The sequence below is a fragment of the Xiphophorus maculatus genome, chromosome 9 (genome assembly GCF_002775205.1).
Source record: "Xiphophorus maculatus strain JP 163 A chromosome 9, X_maculatus-5.0-male, whole genome shotgun sequence".
In the NCBI taxonomy this organism is placed as follows: Eukaryota; Metazoa; Chordata; class Actinopteri; order Cyprinodontiformes; family Poeciliidae; genus Xiphophorus; species Xiphophorus maculatus.
Genome location: NC_036451.1, coordinates 30,613,881 through 30,636,440, shown reverse-complemented (window position 1 = coordinate 30,636,440; position 22,560 = coordinate 30,613,881). Strand labels below are relative to the sequence as shown.

Below are 22,560 nucleotides of genomic sequence, written 5' to 3'. Positions count from 1 at the left end.
TCTTAAAGCAGTGAAGGTCAGGGGTTTCCCACCCTGCCTCCCAGGGGCTGTAGAGTCGGCTCATTGAGTGTCTTTAACAGATGTGGTTTGGTTCTGTGCTGCCCAGCTTTGAGTTTGAAGTAAATGTTTGACCTTAAACTTGTCCCTCCATCTTCTGACCAGGACCAGCTGGTGAAGGAGGACAACATTGACGCTGTGGGGAAAAAGCTGCAGGAATATCACAGCCAGTATCAGGAGAAGAGCAAAGAGTACGACCGGATGTACGAGGAATTCACCAAGACCTCCCAGGTAAACTTCCTGGTTTCCAACCAGCATGACATCGCTTCACGTTGTTCTGCTGCCCCCAACCTTCTCCTGACCTCCTAGGAGATCCAGATGAAGCGCACGGCCATCGAGGCCTTCAACGAGACCATCAAGATCTTTGAGGAGCAGTGCCAGACGCAGGAGCGCTGCAGCCAGGACTGCGTGGAGCGCTGCAGCCGCTGCAGCGGCGACAAGGACATGGAGCGCATCCTGGTCAACTTCGAGAAGCTCAAGTCCCGCCTGGGGGAGATCCACGACAGCAAGGTGCGTTTGGAGCAGGACCTGAAGACGCAGGCCACGGAGAACCGCGAGACGGACAAGAAGATGAACAGCCTGAAGCCCGACCTCATCCAGCTGCGCAAGATCCGCGACCAGCACCTGGTGTAAGTAGGCAGCAGGCGCACCGCTGCTTCCTGTCTGGAAAACTGAGCTTTGTGACTGTAGGAGGAAGTCGGCATAGTTTAGAAACATAACAAACCAGTTCCCTACTTCGACTTTTAAAAGCATTTTGTGGGGACAAAACAGAGATTCAGAATCTGACAGCATTCAGGTCCACATCGTTTCTGCTCCACTTCTGACCAGCATTTTCAGCCCTGCCTTGTCCTCTTGCCCACTTTGGATTCTGGTGAATCACATGTTATGATGGCCAAGATAATCAATATTATCTTGACTGATATTATCTCTAATTATTCAAAGATACTCGGTTGCATCAACGCAACAGTCCACAAACTTCTGACATCAGTTTGATTTTGTTCAAAGTAACATTGTTACTTATTATTTAAAATATTGTTTTCAACTGACCCGTTCACATTTAATTACATTTTTCGCAGTAGGAACAGGATTTGGGTCACTTTATTTCTAAAGGCTTGCTAACAGTTAGCCAGATTTAAGCTGATTTGGCTGCAGCAGTCGGTTTTTCAGTGAGTTCCAGCAGAGACGGTTCTATTTATAGAAACTCAGTCATATAAATATGAAAACTTTGTGTTTCTAGACCGGGTCTTCCTCTGTAATCAGACATTCCTCTTCTCCTCCACCAGCTGGCTGAACCATAAAGGAGTCCGGCAGAAACGAATCAACGACTGGCTCGGCACACAGAACGACGCCGCCGCCGAGTGAGTGTCCGCCTCGGCCGGAAGTGGCCATGTTTGCGGCGCGGCGTTCTCACTGTGTGTTTCTGTGGCTGCAGAGGCGGCGAGGAAGAGGAAAGCCTGCCTCACTACGACGAGAAGAGCTGGTTCGTAGGAGACGTGAGCCGGACGCAGGCGGAGGAGCTGCTGGGCGGGAAGCCCGACGGAGCCTTCCTGATCCGAGAGAGCAGCAAGAAGGGCTGCTACGCCTGCTCTGTGGTGTGAGTACGCCACACACCCAGGGCGCCGCGAACCAATCAGGGAGGGTCTCGTTCTGGAGCAGCTAGCTTACCTAAACTACCATGGTTACCATAGTTACCGTAGTGGGGCAGAGGGTTGGATCTGTCTGTTCTTCATCAGTGAGTTTGGAGCAAAGATTTTCAGGGCATTAGCATTGAGCTGCTACATGATTAGCATTGAGATGCTACTTTAGGCTAGCATAGCTTTGCTGATAAGCTAACTTCTCTTAGCACAACTTGAACACAACAACAGTCTTGTGCAGCGTCCAATCAGATGGTCTAGAAGCAGCTTCACTGCGATGTAGCTGTGCGTCAGATTTATGGTCGTACCAGAAACATGTAACACTGGAACCTCCAAATGTAAAATACAAAATAAAATAAAAACATTTTTTAATTGCATTAAAATTTTTAGCTCTTTAAAATTGATGTAATTAAACAAAATGAACCCGTCCCAGTGGAAGTGTTGCCTAGCAACCTTCTGAATGCAGAGCGCTGAACGGATGATCCAGATTCTTTAGTAATCAAGGAATCCAAATTATTCAACTTGTTTCGGCTCTAAACCTGAAACAGGACAGGAAAAACTAAGGAGCTGCAATGGCCTAGTCAAAGTCCAGACCTTACTGGTGCAGAATCTGAAGCAGTTTGCCCCAGATCCTCCAGAACCCGACCAATTTCCTCCTGTCTGTAGTTTGGTGTTTTACCCCCGTGTCGTCCCTGCAGGGCGTCGGGCGCGGTGAAGCACTGCGTCATCTACAGCACGCCGCGCGGCTTCGGCTTCGCCGAGCCGTACTTCCTGTACGGCAGCCTGAAGGAGCTGGTCCTCCACTACCGCCTCACCTCGCTGGTGCAGCACAACGACGCGCTCAACGTGCGCCTCGCCCACCCCGTCCACGCCCCCGCGCCCCCCCTCTGCAGGTGAACCCAGGGGGCGGGACTAGATCTATTTTTACTAGAAGTTCCCGGGCGGCGCTCTACATCTAGACTGCTTGATTTGCACAGGAAGTGAATGTGAAGAGAAGAAACGTTTCAGGTTCAACGCCGACCCGATCGACTCTGTCTGGAAACATTGGGGCTGCCGGGCCGCCATGTTGGGGGCGGGGCCACAGGTCTGGGCTTCATCAGGTCCACAGGAGGCGTCCTTTCTAAAGCCTGATCAAAAACGCCCTGCAACAAAATTATTATTCATTTACTGTAAATTAAAACCATTCAGAAAGTTCTTCAGCTGTTTATTCACTCCGGTTCCGGTTCTGGTTCCGAGCAGCAGCTGGAAGCCGATTCTTACACTTTACAGTCTTAATCCACCTGATTTAGATTAAAAGCTGAATTTAAACAGCAATTTTTTTTTAAATTTAAAATGTTTTTGTTTCTGAATCCTGAGCAGAAACTTTTTGATCCAACATGAAGAGAAATAAAAAATTTAGATTAAACAAAACAATCAGAACCGAAGAATTTAATAGAGAGAGCTGGAAATGAATTCAGTCGAATAAACCAGAAAATGTTTTCATGAGATTTAAAACTTTAGAATGAAACAATTTTACCTGATTTAACAAAATGAGTTTTATTTCCTTATTAAAATATGCAGAACTTGTTTTATTGTTCCAACCTTTCTTCTTACACACAATATTTGAGTTTAGATATAAATCTAATTAAAAATAATTAGATTTATTTCCAAGCTCTGGCAAATCGTTTCCATAGAAATGTACTGACATCTAGTGGTTAAGTTAAAAACTGCAACACAGAGCAGAAAATTTTCCCCTAAAGAAAAAACTAAATTAATTTTGAGCATCAAAGTGAAATTTTTCTATTTATGGTTCAAATATTTTCTGCATGTTTAAAGTTCCATGAATTAATTAAAACTAATTTAACATTTCAAACTTTAACTGGGCCGCTTGAGCTGATTGGGCGGCGCCTCCTTCCTGTGGAGCTTCTGGCTCTCTGATTGGCTGATGACCAGGTTCGCTGGCTCCTCCCCCTGTCTGCAGTGAGTCCACAAAAAGCCACAGGTGTGTGTGTGTGTGTGTTTGGACCCGTCTGGAGCTGAAAGCCATCCGTGGTGAAGCTGTTCCCGTTTGGACCCGGCAGGCAGGTCAGAACCGGGTCGGGCCGCACCGCTCTTCAGAACCACGGCAAAGGAGCTGAACTGTGAATGTTTATTTATTTCATGCTGAGTGAAGCTGACAGAACTCCGGACCGGACCAGGCAGAACTCCAGCAGCACAAAGTACCGACCCGGTTCTGCTGCACCGTTTCCCTCCGCTCCGGTTCTCTGAACCCGTTTGAATGTACAGAGACGGGTTCTGATCCATGTTCACCCACCACACACTGACTGACCTCTGCAGGTGCCACCGGGTCGGACTGGACCGGGTCGGGTCGGGAGGTCGCCCCCCTCAGGTGTTTTCGAGCCAGCAGCGGGAAAACGAAACGAATCAGGGTTTTTTGTTTTTGGGTCCGGCTCCGATCCGGTCAGTTTGTTGTGACCTCTGACCTCTTCACCGTCTCCATGGGAACTACTTGAAGTGCTGAATGTGTTTCTATGAGAGTTTATTAAAGTTTTAAGCAGAGTAGTCTGAGTTTCTGGTTTCCCGGATGGAGATGCACACGTCTCCCTGTGATGTCTGATCTACAGATATAGATCTATATTTACTGCTGGAAGCTCGATTTTCATCCCTGGAACATTTAAACCAAAGATTTTAGTTCATCAGAGGATTTATTTCCTTTTGCCACTTGGAAATGATTTTTTGTTGCATCAGGAAGAATCTAAAATCCTGGTTTGTTTACATTCCAGATGTAAAAAGAAAAAAAGTGTTCAGTTTGTGGATCGCCATGAAAATCTGTTCTGTGTCTGGATTTCAGAAAACGACCAGCGGATCCGTCTGTTTGCACAAAACGCAGGAATCCTTTTGGGAAAATCATCCTGCAGAAAAACAAGTTTAAAACGTCCAGAATCTGGTTATTAATAAAGCCTGGTGGAAAAAATGTCATTTGTTTCATCAAAATTCATGGAAACAATAAAACCTGAGTCTGTCCATCTAATGTTGGATTCCTTTTAGTTTTTGATGTTTTATTTTTTAAAACTTGCCCTGTAATAAATGCACAGCCTGTAATTTTCAAGTCGCTGAAATATGACGGAGTTACAGCCAGGCGAACAAAAGTAATTAAGAGAAAAGATATAATGGTGAGAAGTTGCAAGGTTTTATGAATTTATTCACGTCTCATTATGTAAGTAGTTTGACTATTGCACATTATTCACGTATTATGACTTTATTTGCATATTATTACAACTTTGTGTAATACAACTTAATTTTCACTATTTATTCTTGGACTGATTACTTTCAAACTTTCTTATTTCATGTTTGCCACACATAATTTTATTCACAGTATAATTTTCCAGAATATGACGACGTTACGTGATTCATTCTGGTATTTCACATTTATTTCAAGCTTGTCGCATTACTACGACTTTTACGTAATAGAATAATTTCTCATAATATTGCAAATTAATTCATGTGATTTATTCTGGCATCGACTTTTGTATATTTTTTGACCTGGTTATTATTCCATCATAGAAACAGCTCCAATAAATTCAAAATAAAAGTTGGTTTATAAACAAATCATCTATTTAATGATTTACTGAAAATTGGTGAATTGAAGTAAATTTTAGTTCAGATCCAGTTTTTACCATCAGGACTTACAGTTACAGTTTCTGCCGGATGATTTCCCGACGTTTCTCTCCAGATTGCGATGTTCCTCCGTCAGGGAGGCGGGGTTTCGTGCATGAGGCTCCGCCCATCAGGACGACTTTTTCCCTCATGGCACTAAAAGCAAACAGGAAGTTCGTGCATCAAACCAAAACAATCAGTTTTACCAAGTTTACTTTTCTTCGACTGTTTGGTTGAAGTTTCCACTTTCCGGAAAACTCGACTTTTGTCTGGAACGTGTCGGGGAACCGAAGCGGCCTTTGGGTCGGATCCAGTCGCCGACGCGTTCCGGCGCTCCACCATCGCAGGACTGTTACAGCGGCGTTTCCTCTCAGCAGAACTGCAAAGTTTTATTTGCAGCGACGGTTTGAAGGGGTTTGATTCTCAGTCGTGTCGCGTTCTTACCACCCGGCTCAGCCGCCGACGACAAATATCACAGATTAAGAGAAAAGCTGATTTTTAAAACTGTACATGACGCCCGTCCCGTTCGTTCCCTTTTACAGATCCAGCATGCATCTTTGGTACTTGACTGTTGTTTTATGTGTGTAAAAAAAGAAAGAAAATGTTTAATAGATGTCTTTGGAAAACAACTATTTGTCTGTTTTTGGTGTTTTCTGATCTGAACTGAATTACGAGCAAATTGAACTGCAGAGAAAGTCGACGGTTAAAAATCTGAACTGTTATTTATCTGCTGAAGTTTTTTATTCCTGAACGGCTCTCGGCGTTTTCTCCTGTTTTCGCTCCAGTTTCACTTTGGTTTCTTGTTTCGGTTGCAGAAGTTTGTTGGTTGTAAATTCTGAATTGGTTTTAACTTGGGCAGCAGTGCAGCGCCGCCATCTTGGATTCTGTTGCAGAATAAAGAAAGTATTTTGATCAAATGCAAACATCTGTGTTGGTGTGTTTTATGTCAACTAGTCCAGTAACTGATGGAAAGTTCATTCATTAAAAAAATCCTGTAGGAATCTGTTTCAATTAGAAATCTTCAGATTCTGGGCATCATTTATAATCTCAACCTGTTCAGAAATATTTAATAACACAGTTCTTCATGTAAGGACTGTTGGTCTCCTTTATGAGATTATATATATATATATATATATATATATATATATATATATATATATATATATATATATATATATATATATATATATATATATAATGTATAATATAGATGTGTGTTGTGTAAACACAGTTTACCACAAACTTTCTATGAGAGTTTCATAGAAAGTTCCCTGTTTGAGTTGATATTTTGGACCAGAGCGTTTCGGCCTTCAGGATTATTTTGCCTCAGGCAGAAATTTGGCCTCCACTTTGTGTGACTCAGCTCTGCTGTTCTGCTGAGTCACCCTGAGGCCCGGCAGCCGGTTCTGTATCAGAACCGGCTGACAGTCAGCCGGGCTTATTTTGACAGAGTCGTTGAGACGAAGCAGGAGGCGGGATGAGTCAGCAGACGCTGATGAAGAGCGGAGACACGTCAGCGGACCTACAGGAGGCGCCAACGGTTCTGATGGACCCAACATGATACCTGCTCAACATGGACTCCTGTCCTGGGTCTGGATGTTTGGAGGATTTCTGTTGCTGACCTGGAAGTGTAAAGAAGGAACCCTAAAGGTCGGCTTCCTGTCCGTTCTGACTCATCGTTTGGACTGAGCGCGCTCAGTGAGCCGCTGCGTCCTGATTGGTCAGAGATGACTGAGTTGGTCATGGCTGTTTCAGCCACCTGTCAGGTTTTTTCTTCTCCAGCTGCAGGAACATGTTTCATGTTTTTCATCAGGCTGTTGCCATGACAACGGGCTAAGTGTGTTTCCTTTGTGCTGAAAACAAACTGAAGAGTTTTTAAAGGATGTTTTCGTTAAAACTAAACTGACTTTGTGTTGCAAAACCTTCATTTCTTCACCAGTTACTGACATGGAGCAGCTGCAGCATCATAAACTGTATAAACTCAGTTTGAAAAACATTTGGAATATAGATTTTTATTCTCTTGCTAAACTTCTGGCTGGATGCAAACTGCATTTCGCTGCTTTGTGGCAGTAAAGTTGAATTCTGTTCTGTTCAGCTGCTATCCAGGCTGCCTGGCAGCAGAAAGGTTCTGGGTTCAAATCCTGGCTGGGAATGGGAATCTACGGTTCCAGGAACCGGATGGACCCAACAGGAAGTGCTGACGCAGCAGATCGATCGGAGGAAAAGTAAAAATGGAGCGATTTAAAAACCGAGAGAGGACGACCACTTCGAACGTTTCACAGCCCAGATCCGATCAGTCCGGCATCAGAACCGAGGGCCTCATCATGAACGCTTTACGCCGGTCCCTGAACGCCTCACAGAAACCACTAAACGCATGCCGGTTCCTGAACGCCTCGTTTCTGATCTTCGTGCAGCTGCAGGTTAACGGCTTTAACTGCTGTTATAAATATTTTATTTACTAGAACATTTCCTGTTTGGGTTTTTCATTATAGTTCAGTTTTATTTTGTTGTGACTTTTTGTGCATTTTAATTAGATCTTAGTTTTATCAGTTAAATATGATTTAGTTTTACTTATAGTACTAGTTAAGAGTATTTTCTCTTTATGTTTTCTGAAATTATTCCTGTGGTTGAAAACAAACGAAGCTAAAACTGCTCCGGACGTTTCCATGGAAACGGTTTACTGGAGGCTTACTGGGTCGACGAGATCCAGTAAGCCTGGATCTCGTCCAGATCCTTTGTAATGAGCCGCGGTTTGAAACGTCTTGATCAGTGAACAGATCAGAACAACATCTGATCCATCAAAGCATCAAAATGGTTTTTAGCTGAATATTTGATCAGGAGACGTTTAGAACCGGAGAAACGGGAGCAGAGCGATGAAAACAGAACCTCAGCTGGACTTCCTGGTTCTAGCCGATTATTTTAGCTCCATGTTTTCCATTCAGACCATTTTTCATTTCCCAGAGTTTATCTAAAGTTCACCTCTAAACTTTCCAGTTTGGCCCCAAAGCAGAAGCTGCAAATGAGCCGCAGTTCAAATTCAGGTCAAAAAAAAAAAAAACATGGAGAGACGAGTTTTCATGTCAATCTTAATCTTTCTGCCGCTGCCAGCGTGAGCCTCTAAATATTTTATTCTGTTTCCATCAGAGCTTTAGAGCGGCTCCACTGGGAGGCGCCGGCGTCCTGATTACAGCCCGGCCCCCCGGGGAACCCCGGGGGGCCGGGCTGCTGGACGGCCCTGGCGCTGAGCCTCGTTATCCTGACGTCTCACAGATTCACACGCTTCCTGCAGCCGCGGCGTTTCCCAGCCGTCAGTAAAAAGTCAAACACAGTGAAATAATCTGCCAGTTAAACAGTTTTTTTTATTAACATTAAGGAATTATCATCCACATCTTGCTGAAAAGTGTAAAATTGTTTTTGATATTTGCATTAGATACTAAAATAAACACTCAGTAAGATTTTGTTTTGCAGTGTATAAACTCTAATAATGTTTTTCGCTTTTTATTTTAGGATTTACTGAGATGTTGGCAGTTTAAATAAAGCTCAGATTAAATAATAATCATCAAATTATCTCAATTTAACATCAAATAAAACTTGAAAAATCACAACTAACTTTTCCGTAATGTTTTATGGTTACATTTTTAAAGTACATAAATTATTTTCTAACATTTTTCTTCAATCAAAAGAACAAATTAAAATCTAGAAATATGTTATTGATCTCATATGGCTATTTATGCAATAATCTAAGAGCTGAAACTGTTTTTAATTCTAAATGTTGCTCATTTTATATAGAAAAACTAAAACTGAAAGTCCAAAGGGAAACTGCTCCTCCATCCACGGTGTGAAATATTAGTAAATATAAATATAACCGATAATAACACAAATTTTATTTTTAAAAAATATATACATACATCAGAAATTGTAACTTAAATATGACGCGAGATTTTATGTGACATGGAAATATGTGAATCTAGAGAAAACGTAGCTGGTTTGGGTAAAATACATTTAAAGATTAAAACATTTTTAATTGAATCTCTAATAATTAGAATATTTGGTTCTTTTTTTCTTTCCAGTTTTATGTGAATTTATTTATTTTTGACTAAATATTTAATTCTTATGGGATTTATTTTGAAGTTCCTTCTTAACTGAATCGTTTCCTTTCAGTTCACCTGTTCAGGTCCATCCATCCATTCATTCATTCATCCATTCATTCATTCATTCATTCATCTTCATGTAGCTTTAATATGAGCTGGAAGAGAAAATGATTTATTTATTTCTACTTGAAATGAAAAATGTGTGAAACTCAGTAAGTTCAGTTTCATAAAGACGGAGTAAAACGGTTCCGGCCCGGATCAGAGTCCGGTCCTTTTCTCTCTGACGGCACGTTTTTATGTTTTACATGTTTATATCGATTTTCTCGATGTTTTTTTTTATTTCTCCAGTTTTCAGTCCCGGCTCTCTCTGTGTGGATCTGATTGCTATTCTGCAGAGCGACCCGGTTGGACCCGGTTCCTCCGTCCGCCATGTTTGCTTTTATCTTTATGTTAACCAACAAAAGAGATTCAAAGCCTCTTCCTCTCCGGTTATTTCTGGGATTTGAGGAATGCAGGAGTCAAACTCCGGTCACCGGCTCAGCAGCAGGTGGGGGAGGGGAGCAAATCCGATCTGCTGCTTTCATTTCATCTCAGAGAAACTCTGACACCAGCGGGAGAAACAGAAACATGTTGCTGTGATGGAGGGGTCATCTGGAGGCCGGCGAGATAACGAGACGAGGAAGAGGAGGGAGAGGAGCAGCTCTTCATATCTGCAGAAACCTCTGACCTCTGTCTGAAAGAGGAGAAAGTCCAACCAGGAGAACCAGGATGAAGCAGCGGGTGAAGCAGCAGGTGAAGCAGCGGGTGAAGCAGCAGGTGAAGCAGCAGGTGAAGCAGCAGGTGAAGCAGCAGGTGAAGCAGCAGGTGAAGCAGCGCTCTACCTGCTGCTTCACCTGCTGCGTTTTGGTTGAATGTAAAACTTTGTTCTTTTTCCACTGATTTCTAAAAAACAAAATGGCCGTTTGCATTAAATGAAATGAAAATAAGTTTGTTTGATCCAAAAGTCGTTAAAAACACGCGGCGCCGTCAACCTCCTACTTCCTATCTTGTTCTTCTTCGTTGGTAGAAACCCGCGGTTGTTGATCATGCTTGAGAGAAATTCATTTCGTCACATCTGATCTTTAATAAATCTGAATCTGGTTTTTCCTCCTCAGGTTTGATTTAAGCCGTTTCAGAACCGGAACTGAAACCGGGTCGACTTTGTTTGAGTCAGAAGAACAGGAAACCCGTTCAGGATCTTTTCTCTAGAGATGGAAGCTAACTGGACCAGGTTCTGGTCGGGTTCTGCTGCTGAACGCAGGTGGTTCCGTGATAACTTCAGATCAAACCGATTCCAGATTTTAGCGGCGGACGGAGGAAACGTCAGGCTGAAGTTCTGCTTCCTGAAACGGGTCGGGTTGAAAAGTTGAGTCTAAAAATATCTGCAGCCTCAGAACGAACCCAGAAGTTGGGCTTTGATTAGGCCCCACGGAGAGACGCAGAACCACAACAGACTGGTGGCTGCGGGCCAGTCGGCCCAGTTTAAACCAGAACCAAGCCAGGCCCGTCCCATGGTGCTGCCCCCACCTGCTGCTGCTGGACGAGTTTCTGCCGACGGTCCGATCTGATCTGATGGAGGTAAATAAATAAAGATGGATAAGAAGCTTCAGCTTCCAAAAGCTGGAATATTTTTCTGATTCTGTCAGAAACAGAAATAATGTTTAAAAAACTCCAAACTAAAGAGACAGAGCGACAAACACGCTGCCACCAGGGGGCAGCAGGGAGCAACTTCCTCCAGATCCACAGTAAACATGACGTCTGTCGTCCAAACAGCTTAAAATACTTTGAAATTTTATTTGATGCTCTCAACAGAAAAACTAAAAACTTTTACGTTGTTTAAGTTTTAATATTTACAGGAAGCAAAGAACCCTCCGTTTTTTGTTGCCATAGTAACGATGCTACAAGTTTAATCTCTTCGATGTTTGTTCACTAAAACATCTGCGATATTAACCAATTACCTGTGACTGTTTTCAAGCCCCTCCCCTTTTCCCAGAATGCACCAAGTCAGCAGCTCTGAACAGGAAGAGGAACCGAGTTCAACCCGCTTACGGCCCCAGATATCCTTGGAGCGGCCCTGGAGGGTCCAGGAACCAGCTGGGTCTAAAGCCGGGCTCTCAGACTCCAGGCCTGCAGGTTTTAGATGTGCCTCAGTACAAAACACTGAATGAATGAAACGGTTTACTGACCGCCTCCTTGTGTAGATCATAAATACACGGAAAATAAACGTTTATTTCCCAAATTAAATTCTTAACTCGCTAAAAACAATATACTTAGCTAGCAAGCTAACCATTTAGTTAGCACGCTAGCCTGTTCTAAATACATTTAAATATTTGCTTAGCAGGCTAAATTAGCAAGCTAGCTATTTAGCTGGAAAGCTACATATCTCGTCTCGGTTCTGACCTGGTTTCGACCACAGCAGTACTTCTGAATTCTTGTGTCTGAATCGGCGGGCCGGTCCGGTTCTCCTCGTGGCTCAGAACCGGGTTGACCCGGTAGCGGTCCTTCAACACCGACCCGAACCGGTCCGCTTTCCAGTGGTTCCGGTCGCCTGCTGTCCTCCTCGCCGTGTCGGAGCGAGGCGCAGCGGGCCCGGATCCAGCCGCCTGTCCCCGGCAGTCAGAGCTCCTCCATCTCGGAGGCAAACCCGCAGATTAACGGGCTTGGACTAGACCACTGTGGCCATCAGGGTGAAACATTATTCCTGCATTCAGGACCGTCTCCAGGTTTCAGTTCACACTAAAATTACTCACATCCCTGGAAGATTTAAGGCTCTTTATTCAATTAAAAAATCCTTTAATTAAATGTTGTAGCTGAAATCATTTCATCTCGAGTCGCTGAGAGCAGGAAGCATCTCCAGTAGCAGTCAGTCTGCCAGCGTTTCTGAGGAGGCCTCTGACTGAAGACTTTCTGCTTTATGTCAGTTTTATGACAAGCAAAGTTAATGTCTGATACTCTATATGACATCATCACTGCTAACCCACCTCCTTTGCTTTTGCCGCTCCTCTTTAAATGGTTTGGTTAGGGATCTGATCCTGCAGCCATTTTCCATTAAACAACATAAATAAACCTAAAGTTCTGTTTTGTGTTTGAAGTTCATCCAGTTTGTTTGCCAAAGATCTTCTATTGGCCGTCATGAAGGAAGGAAGAGTCGGTTTGAACTTCCTCCTCTTTCACTCCTCTGGGTTTGGGGTCGTAGTTCAAGCTTCTGGGATGCTAACAGCTACTGTCAGAGGTAAAAGCAACACCTTGTTACCATGGTTACGGACAGCAACAACTGTCTGAAAGTTAAAAACAGCAGCAATTGACCTGAGCCCCGACCAGAACCATGAATCATCAGAGCCACCTGAGTAACTCCAGCTTCACGTCGGCGAGAGACGAAGGAGCCGCCATGTTGATTAAAAAAAACTTTATTACTGCAAGGTTCGGCGGACAACAACATGCTTTTCACCACGTTAGAAAATAAAAACGTATTGCACTGGTTTCACTCCTCTACGGGTCAGAACCGCCTCGGCTCTCGGACCCGGTCGGTAACAGCTTGTTCCCCAAGTAAAGGTTCCGATTCTGGAGACGGGTTCTTCTCATTCCCAGAACCTCAGCGGATCGGACCGTTGGCTCCTCCATGCTTAGGGGCCAGAATCAGAACCAGACCCGGAACTGGGACCAGAACCAGAACCGGCTGCAGAGGTGAAAACACTCAAACTGGTTCCATTTCCTGCTTTCCCCTGTGATAAAACCGGGTCCGGACAGGAAGGTCTGACCCGACCCGACCGGGTGATTCTGGAGGAAGCAAAAGAAAAAATCTTAAATCCTGTTTGAGTGAAAAACAGAATAAAATCAGTTTTTTCTCTGCAGGTTTTATAAATTTTACAGACTTTTTACTCTGATATCTGATCAGAAATGAAAGTTCTGGAGGTTCTCTGCAGCTGACCGGGTCAGCGCTTAGCAGTCTGGACTCTGGAACCGGATCTCTGGTTCGGTTCTGTCTCTGAGCAGAAACGTCCACACAGAGAGGCAAACGTGACAAAGAAAATAAAAACAGGCCCTGTGTCGCCCCGTTTCCGGCAGCCTGTCAGAACCGGCTCCGTCCAACAACCGGGTCTGGAGCAGAACCGGCCTGCAGGGGGCGCCAAACGGGCCGTAAAGAACCTGCTGGAAGAGATGAAGGACATGTAAACATCGGACTGCCGGGTCGGAACACGAGGAAAAGCAGAGCGACTCGGAACCGGTGCCGGGTCCGAACAGAACTCGACACATTGACCCCAAAACACACACAGGGTAAAAACTCCTTAAATACACACACACACAGGAAGTGACTTCACAGGACTGGAGGCAGAAACACAGCGAGTTGGTCCAAAGGGAACCGCAGTCGGGGCTGGAGACCAAACGCACGGCGGTCCGGAGGTCCGGCCTGCAGGGGGCGCTCTGGGTTCTGACAGAGTCCAGAACGAGGCGACTGACTGGACCACATCTGAACCAGAGAGACGTTAGCGTAGGAAGCTCCCAGAACTGAAGGTAACAGTGGATTTTCCCCAGCAGGTGGCGCTGCGACAAGTCGAATCTCCCTCATCCTGCTGGGTTTTGTAGCTTTAAGCTCATTGAAGAGACATTTCCGAATTTTAACAAAGTTAACGATTAGCGATAACCTCGGTTAGCATAGCATGCTAGCAGGTGACCGTTTGCCGAGCAGCTTCCTGGTGATTAAGCCTGAAAACTTCCTGTTTGCTCAGCTTGGATCCAAACGAACACCTCCGCCAGAACCAGGAAGTCATTTTATCGCTTATTTACCAGAGCTGCCCCCTGGTGGCCATAAGAGGTTCTGCATGTTTAATTTGACTTTTCTATTTCAACATTTTGAACTTTTATTAATATTTATTGGGACATAAAAAATATTTTTTATTTACTGGGAGTCTTTGAGTAAATGGCTGCAGTTGCTCAGACTCACCAGCAGGGGGCCTCGCAACATTTACACGTTTCTGAGGAATCACATTAAATCTGCTTGATCTGAAATCGGGTCGATGCCCGGCCTGCAGGTGGCGCTGGTCCACGTTTTTTATTGTAACTTCGGGTCGGTTCTGTTTGGAACAGAACCTTAAAACGACGGACAGGATCGGGTCAGGGTTCTGTTCCGATTAGGCTGCAGTGAAACGGTTCCCAGGTCGGGTCCGGATGGTTCTGGACGCTCATTAACGGGTCACATAACCGTCTCCAGAACCAGGCCGTCGTTAGGTCCGCAGCCCCAAACTCAGGTTGTTTTGGCTGAAGCAGGAATCAGAACACTCAAGTAACAGAAAACAGTCGGAACCGGGCTGGATGGATCTACCGGGTCAGAACAGTTCTGCAGCTCCGGTTCCGCTGCTACGTCGCCCTGCTGGCAGGCGGGTCGGCCGGGGCGTGGGCCGGTTCCGACCCGGCCCGGTCGGACTGGGCCGAGGTTCTGGAGGCGGCCCTGCTGGGCGGCGCGGTTCTGGCCGGACCCAGGACGCTCTTAGCTACGGTGGCGATCTGAGACACGACCCGGTCCATTCCGGACTCGGTAGGCGGAGCCGGGGTGGTCACAGAGGTCACAGAGGTCGCGGCTGCGGCGCAGAGCCGGCGGTTGTCGGCCTCTTTCTGCTCTTTGGGAACGCCGGGGGAGGCGCGCGCCGGCTCGCCGCCTGCGGGGGGCGCCGCGGGCTTCGGGCCCTGGGCGTCAGCCTGGGGGGGCGGCTTGCTGACAGACATGAAGGCGCTGCCGGGGGTGGAGAAGCTGGAGGGAACCAAGCCGGGCCCAGTGACTCCGCTCGGTTCCGGAGCGTTCCTCTCCGGTTTTCCCGTGGCGGCGCTCTGAGCCGGCCGGTCCGCAGTCGCCTTGGCGACCGGCGGCACGTGGCCAAGGTGGCAGAGGGAGGGCAGCGTGCCGGCCGGGCCGGTCCGGACAGAGGTGGGCCTCAGCAGCGGCAGCGGAGTGAAGGTGGCGGCGCGGCGGCCATCTTGGCTGTCCTCGGAGCCGTCGTCCGTCTCGTCCTCAGAGGAGTCGACCTCGTGGATGGCATCCTGCTTCTGAAGCGACTCCCGTCGCTCGGCGCGGTCCTGCCGGATGGCCGACAGCTTGTCCTTCAGCTTGCTCTTCCCAGGGGTCAGGCCCAGCGACCCGGTCGCCATGCCGACGGCGCCCTCGCCCTCCTGGCGGCCCAGCTTTCTGGAGGCGGTGGCGTGTTTGTGGAGGCTGCTGTGCTCGACGGCGCGCCCGGTGGGCGCCAGCATCGCTTCGTTGCCCGACTCCTATTGGCCAGAAAGTTAAAATAATGAACTGTAATACAATTCACCGAATAAATATGTGATCAATTACTGAATGTGCAAATATTGATTTGTGTAAAGCGATCGCTAAAATCGATCTTTACATTCTAGAAAAACTGATTCTGTTTCAACTTTAATTTTCTGCACAACAAAACTGTTTGCTTTCTATACACAGTTCCCATCAGACTTTGTTTGGACCGTTTCTGATATGGCCCCACCGTCTTTCTTCCTGTACAAACTGGCTGAACCAGCGGCGCCCTCTGCTGGACGGAGGATAAACTACAACACTGAAAGGAGATCTGAGTGACGTTAAACGATTGGAACTGATTTGATCTAATAAACCATAAATAGTAAATTAATCGTTTGCCTCGTAATCGCTGATTTGTTTTAATGTGTTTCTGTTTAAATAAATAAATAATTATGAAACGTTGTGATAGTGAAGGTGACTACACCGACCCCGGTGACCCCGGTGACCTTTTACCTGGAGGCTCTGCAGACTCGGCTCCCTTTGCAGAATCTCCTTCTTGAACTCAGAGTGTGAGACGTCCAGGCTGTGTTTCCGCGCCGCCGCCCCCACCGCGGCGGGCGATGACGGCGAGCCGGACAGCGAGGCGGCAAGCTTCTCGGCCGACTGCACCCTCTTGAGCAGCGGCGAGCGCGGCGGCTCGGCGCTCTTGGGCCGGGACATCTGGCGGCCCAGCGGCGGGGAGGAGTGCAGCTTGACGGGGAAGGCCGGCCCGGCGGCGTGGCCTGGCAGCGGAGACGGCGAGCGCTGCGGCGAGCTGCCCTGCGGCGTCGGTGACGGCGTGCGCGCCAGCGGCGACAGCGGGATGTTGCTGGCGGACTTGCGGCGGGGGGAGCGGTACTGGCGCTGCAGCTTGGGGGCCAGGCCGTGCAGCGAGCTGGGCCGGATGTGGCCGGAGCCGGCCGGGGAGTTGGGAACGCTGGAGCTGGGCGAGCTGCTTTGGGACGAGTTCCCTCCCACTGGGACGAGAAGCGGCACAGTTAGAGGAGAACATTCCACTGGACCCGGTCTCTGTTCAGGCGACTCACCTGAGTGGGCGGAGTCCGGAGTGGACCTGTGGCCCTGCGTGGGGCTCCGCGGCGACAGGTTGTGAGTGGGCGAGCCGGGGCCGCTCTCGCCGGACGACAGCGAGCGGTTCAGTGACGACAGGCTGCGGCTGGTGTGCAGCAGCGACGCCTGCTTGGTGATCTTCCTGAACAGAGACGTCCGCTTCTTACTGCGGACAGACATCATCAAACTAATGCAGGCGTCCCACAAGGTCCAGAACCCGGCCCACTTCAGTTTACACCTAAAGAATCTGGTGGCAACGCTAACTGCTGCTGAGTCAGGGATTATTCTGATGATATTAAAGAAAGTCACCACAGATTATTCAGCTCTGTTTGGTAATGCTTTCACATTTATCTATAGGTCCAAAAATTAAGTCATATTTGATGTTAGTTGGTAAGCTAAATATTAAGTTAGCACGCTCAACATGTAGTTTACAAACTAAATATTTAGCTTGGTAGTTACATACTTTAGTGAGAAACCTAGATATGTGGTTTCCCAGCTCAATATTTAGCTTAAAAGCTAAGCATTATTTTATTTAGACAGTTAAATCTGTACTGTACAAGTTAAATATTTTGGTTACTAGCCAAATATTTAGTTATAAATTGTCACATTTATAAATGAAAAACTAAAACTTGACTTTGAAGCATGAACTCTTTTCTCTTATCACAGGTTAAATAACTCCAAATATTGCTGCTCATTTTTGACTAACTTTATAAATGAATAAATATTTATTGATCCATATCAGTTTTCATCAATAGCTGATTAGCTACTGGCTCAGAAACCTTCATCTCATCCTCAAAGTGGAAGTTTCTAAAGCTGCTGTGACCCCAGATTGACCCCAGATTGACCCCACCTGTCCTGTCCCTCCTTGCTCTTCGTCTTCTTGTTGCGTCTCGCCATCTTGGACTTGTGGTTGGTCTTGCGTGCGGGGCCGACTTTGATGGACGTGTTTTCAAACGGCGTGGCAGAAATGGACACCTTGGCTCCACTCTGACAAATCACAGCAGAATCAACGAGGGCTCTGATTGGCTGCTTCCAGTATGGACAGACGGAGGGCTCTGATTGGCTGCAGCCGTCTTTACCTTCAGGATGAGCTCCACCACCTCGGTGTGGACCAGGCCGTGGACCGGCTCGCCGTTCACGTGGGTGATCAGGTCGCCCTCCTTGAGGCCGGCGTCGTGCGCCGGGCCGCCCTCCTCCACATGCTGAGGGGGAGAGCGTCAGTTAGGGTCAAAGTTCACGCCCCAGCCAGGGGCAGAACTTCCTGCTTTCAGTTTTACAAAACGTCCTACTTAAAGCACCGTTCCTCCAACCTACTAACTGCTTTCAAGGCACTTAAAGAGTTAAAAGAAAAATGCTTATTAAATTAAAACTAGTTTCAGATCCAGAAACTAAACTTCCTAAAAATCCAGAATTTGCTTTTCCATCATCTGAAGTTGGTGAAACATTTTCATCTTTTGCTGAATGTTAAGATCTTCAGATCTTACAAAGATTTCCTAGGATTGGACCTGAACGGTTAGAAACAGCCAATCAGAGCCAGGAGGCGGGTCTTAACGCTGTTAATCAACCTTCTGGAAATGCATCCTGGAAAATAATCTGGGAACTTTGGAAAAACAACCTGGAAGTTCCTGGAAACTGGAAAGCTTGATGTGTTTACAGGTTTAGGAGGTAGAACTCTGCAGAACCGGTTTAGTTGGGTTTTTCTCCTGGATGTGGGAGCGGTTCCGGTCGGCCCAGTACTGACCCAGACCATGTGATGGACGCTGTAGATGTTGGAGTCTCCCATGTAGACGCGGATGGCTCTCAGCGTGAAGCCGTACTTCTTCCCGGCTCGGTGGATGACGATGGCAGGTTGGACGCTGCTGATGGCCGGGGAAAGGTCGCGGCTGGGCGAGGAGTCCCGCGACGACGGATTGGACGACTGCGAGTGTGGAGACATGGGGCTGGCTAACGGCGACGCTCCGTGGTGATCTGCGGACAGACAGAGGAGTCAGAGGAACGTCCTGCGGCGCCGACAGCTGTGGGAGTCGAACCGACCTCCTGGGATCACCAGCGACAGCGTATTGGCTGACGCCGACTTGATGACCTTGGTGAACGGCCGGGCGCCACCGCTCGCCCCGTGTTTGTCTGCGTCTCCGGACAGCAGGCGATGGCGCGCGCGGCGGGCCGCCAGGTCGCTGATGGCCCTCGGCGTGGACGGAGAGTCGCCGTCCGCCGCCGCCTTGGTCGCTGCGCCGCCATTCCCTCGTTCGCTGCTGTCTCCAGAGCTTCCTGCTGCAAAGAGTCGGCCATCTTTATTACTACTGACAGTCAGCTGAGCGGCGGTCAGAGGATCAGGAGCACCGCGGCGATACCGACAGCTAAGCAGATAGGGCAGCATCCTTCACAAGGAGTCAAGTTAGTACCGTTATTTATTTATTAAAAAGAAATGAGAAAAAAAATTAACCACTGAAAAATTCAAGATGGCCGCTATACCAAGAGGAAATAATTTTTTCACTAAATTTTCCAATATCTATCACAGGTGAATACTTTTGGTGTAAAATCAGACATAATGGAGGTGCTGTGGTGGCACAGGGGTTCAACATGACCCACATATGGAGGCAATGTTACAACGTTTGGAGAAACAACTTATCGTTATTGCTAGCTACAGCATAGCACAGAGCAAGGGGAGGGATGAGCAGCCACATGAGATTGTGATTGACAGCACTAAAACTCTCCTGTCTCTGATTGGTTGTTTCTAGAAAGAACTGGGAGAAAGCAGAGGAAATAGATTTTTCAGATTATCTCTCATGCTATACTGTCACAACATAATGAGTTTTAACAAATATGTAAAAATATATTTTTTATAAAAGTGACAAACTGCAGCTTTAATTTCACTAGGAGAGGAGAGAGGACGGGTCAGGAGGGACTAGAGCTGCTGCTGACTGACTCACCTGTTGTTATAGTTCAATATATGAATATGTTGCCAATTTCTTTCCTTAATTCATTAAATGTTAGTGAAATGGAGGCAAACAGTCTGTAGCTAAGCTAACTATGCTAAATGGTTGATAATCACAGTCTACCCACGTCTCAGAGAAAAACTGGGTTATAAATTGACACTCTTGTTTTTTCTCTCTCTCTGTCTCTATTTTTTGAAAACCTAACTTTATTATATTTCTTAGCAGCATAGTAACAGCCACAGCCGTTCCTGTTTTCCACTGTCTGCTGCTGAACACCTGAAGCTCCAAGCAGGAAGAAACCATTTCCTGCAGATCCAGGAGGTTCAGGGTGGATATGTGCATTTTGGTCTGGGAGGGAGAACATTTGATTTTTACTGCTAAAAACAATCTTAGAAAACACAATATGACTAATTTTGTTATTGACAGGGGCCCAATTTTTTGTTATTTCTATGAAAATACATAAATAAATTGTCGGTCAGGGCCCTTGGAATTGTCATACCTTTTCCCCTCTATACGCGCCCTGGTTTGCTACGCACACCTTTATCTGTTCGGATCGTCACAGAAGTGATTTTTCTCACAAACATGATCGATTTAGGAGCTTTGGAAGAAATCTGGGTGAAACGTTTTCAGCAAAATTCCTCCAGTTAGAGACAAAACAATCCAATGCGGTTTATTTTATTTACTTTATGATGTACAAATTGATGAAAAACAGGGTGAATTTCACAATAGGATGATAAGGAAGAGTCCTGCCATATAAATCAGAGCTTTAATTCGACCAGATTCACATTTTTTATGTTTTGGTCCAATTAGCCCAAAATGGCCGCTCTGGGTGCAACACTGGTTCATCTCACTAAAACAGTTCTGCTGAGTCAGTCCGAATTCACTAACGTTTTAGTTAAGATGTGGATTTAAAAGTCTACGGTGTGTTTTTGTGTTTCAACAAAGATTTTTAGTGTTTTGCTCCATTTATTAGGAAAAGGTTTAGGCAAGGGTTACTGTGTTTTATCACTAATAAATCAGTCAGGCTAACAGCTAAATGTACCAGAAAGACACCGGAGAAACATGCTGACCTTCAGCCAGGTGCTACAGGTTTACACAGTGTGTGTGTGTGTGTGTGTGTGTGTACTGACGTGTGAGCGTGGCCTTGCTCTGCTGGCTGCTGGTGGAACTGGGCGTGGTGGGAGACTCTTCCAGCTTCAGCTCCCGCTCCACTGGGAGCTCTGGGATGGAGAGCGGCAGCTCCTCGGAGCGCGGGCCCCTCACCGCGGCCTGGCCCAGCAGGCTGGGGCTCTTCCTGCTGCCGGCGCCCCCTGCTGGACCGACCAGACACAGCAGCAAGTTATGATCTGTCAGACTGACCTTTAACCCCGAGCTGCAGCCTGGAACAGCCTGCTCAGGGTTTCTGCAGGTTTCACCAAATCAAATTTAAGACCTTTTAAGACTTATGAATAAAGTTTAATACCTGTATCTCTACAGAAAAGTACGAACATTGTCCAGCCAACTAGCAATAAATTTGCACTTTCCCATGAAAGACTCAAAAATGTTAGCTAGCAGGGGTATATTAGCAGCTAGTTAGCGGTAGCCTCAAATACCTCGAGTCACAAAAAGCAACAAAGATTTCTGAGTTCAACTCAAACTTTTGCCTGACAGGAAAATACAGTGAGAAAATAAAATATGAAGAATATGTAAGATTAAATCATCCAGTCAAGACCAAACTAAAATTAATTTAAAACTTTTTAAGGGTGTGTGTTGTCATTCCTGTATTTGAGGAATGACAAGAAACTGCCAAATGAGTTAGTCTCACTAGTTAGTGAGGCTAACTAGTACTTCGGACAGTGACGAACCTGATTTCTCCTGGATAAACAGGGGATCTGCAGGTTTCAGCAAATCAGACTTAAGACTTTTTAAGACCATTTTTTAATGCCACCTGGAATTAAATCTATAAATATGAGGGATAGTTCTGAGAACCTACGATAAAAAGCAAAAACAGTGAACCTGGCTGTGTGTCCATGATAGAGGCTAAAAAGTTAGCTAGCTAGATAGTGTGGGTATGTTAGCAACTATTAGCAGTAGCCTCAAACACCTCAAGTCACAGAACGCAATGAAGATGTTTCTAAATCCTGCCTTACAGAAAAATTCCAGGAGGTAAAAAAAGGTACATTAAACATTCCTGCCTCAACAAAACGTACGTATTTAAGGCCAACTTACATTTCTACAATGCATTTAAGATGTTTTAAGGCTTTAATTTTAGACACATGAATTTAAGACATTTTAAGGAGCGACCTTAAAAACAAGTTTAAGTGACGAAAGCATCTGATGTTTCATGTGAGCCGTTCTGCAGCTGATCTGACGGACAGTCTGCGTTCACCTGGACTTCCTTCCTCCTCGGCGGAGATGGCGAAGCGCGGCATCTCGATGATGGCGGAGCAGCAGCGCCTGCGGACCGTCAGCGGCGGGCTGGAGTCGCTCTCCGTGTGCGACGACTCGGAGACGGAGAGACGCTTCCGCAGGCTGGAAGGACAGGAGACACGACGGAAAATAAAACCTCACAGCAGATCTCATCTGTCGCTTTACTCTCTAGAAATTACAAATGACAGAAATCATTTTCAAAAAGCGTCTTTGATTTCAGTCATTACTTTATGACAGCATCAGGGCCGGGCTGCAGGAAACTTTAATTATGAGAATAAAGTCAAAATATCAGCAGAATAAAGAAGCAATTTAGCAGGAATAGAAAGTTTAGATGAAATGATCTCAATCTGAGGAGAGCAGCTCAGTTTGTGGTTCTTCCTTCAAAATAGAAACATTTGTCTATTTTT

The 22,560-nt window shown here is 46.2% G+C and overlaps 2 protein-coding genes across 22 annotated transcripts in view; one reads left to right on the top strand and one right to left on the bottom strand.

Moving 5' to 3' along the window:
* The window catches only part of pik3r3 (phosphoinositide-3-kinase regulatory subunit 3), a 62,322-nt gene extending 58,843 nt beyond the window's left edge, over positions 1 to 3,479 (top strand). For all 4 annotated transcript variants that reach the window (XM_023339011.1, XM_023339010.1, XM_005808376.2 and 1 more), the window contains 5 exons: positions 163 to 288; positions 367 to 686; positions 1,341 to 1,415; positions 1,490 to 1,651; positions 2,390 to 3,479. In XM_023339011.1, coding sequence (XP_023194779.1) covers positions 163 to 288; positions 367 to 686; positions 1,341 to 1,415; positions 1,490 to 1,651; positions 2,390 to 2,588 — 882 coding nt within the window. In that variant the 3' untranslated portion in view covers positions 2,589 to 3,479. The remainder of the gene's footprint in view (positions 1 to 162; positions 289 to 366; positions 687 to 1,340; positions 1,416 to 1,489; positions 1,652 to 2,389) is intronic.
* A 9,369-nt stretch (positions 3,480 to 12,848) lies between these two features.
* mast2 (microtubule associated serine/threonine kinase 2) overlaps positions 12,849 to 22,560 on the bottom strand; it is a 66,011-nt gene continuing 56,299 nt past the window's right edge. For 16 of the 18 annotated variants that reach the window (XM_023338935.1, XM_023338933.1, XM_023338937.1 and 13 more), the window contains 9 exons: positions 22,113 to 22,255; positions 20,875 to 21,057; positions 18,843 to 19,079; positions 18,550 to 18,776; positions 17,888 to 18,010; positions 17,659 to 17,795; positions 16,787 to 16,974; positions 16,215 to 16,717; positions 12,849 to 15,718 (listed from right to left, as the gene is read on the bottom strand). In XM_023338935.1, coding sequence (XP_023194703.1) covers positions 14,813 to 15,718; positions 16,215 to 16,717; positions 16,787 to 16,974; positions 17,659 to 17,795; positions 17,888 to 18,010; positions 18,550 to 18,776; positions 18,843 to 19,079; positions 20,875 to 21,057; positions 22,113 to 22,255 — 2,647 coding nt within the window. In that variant the 3' untranslated portion in view covers positions 12,849 to 14,812. The remainder of the gene's footprint in view (positions 15,719 to 16,214; positions 16,718 to 16,786; positions 16,975 to 17,658; positions 17,796 to 17,887; positions 18,011 to 18,549; positions 18,777 to 18,842; positions 19,080 to 20,874; positions 21,058 to 22,112; positions 22,256 to 22,560) is intronic. The other 2 variants (XM_023338936.1, XM_023338934.1) reach the window with 2 other exon arrangements.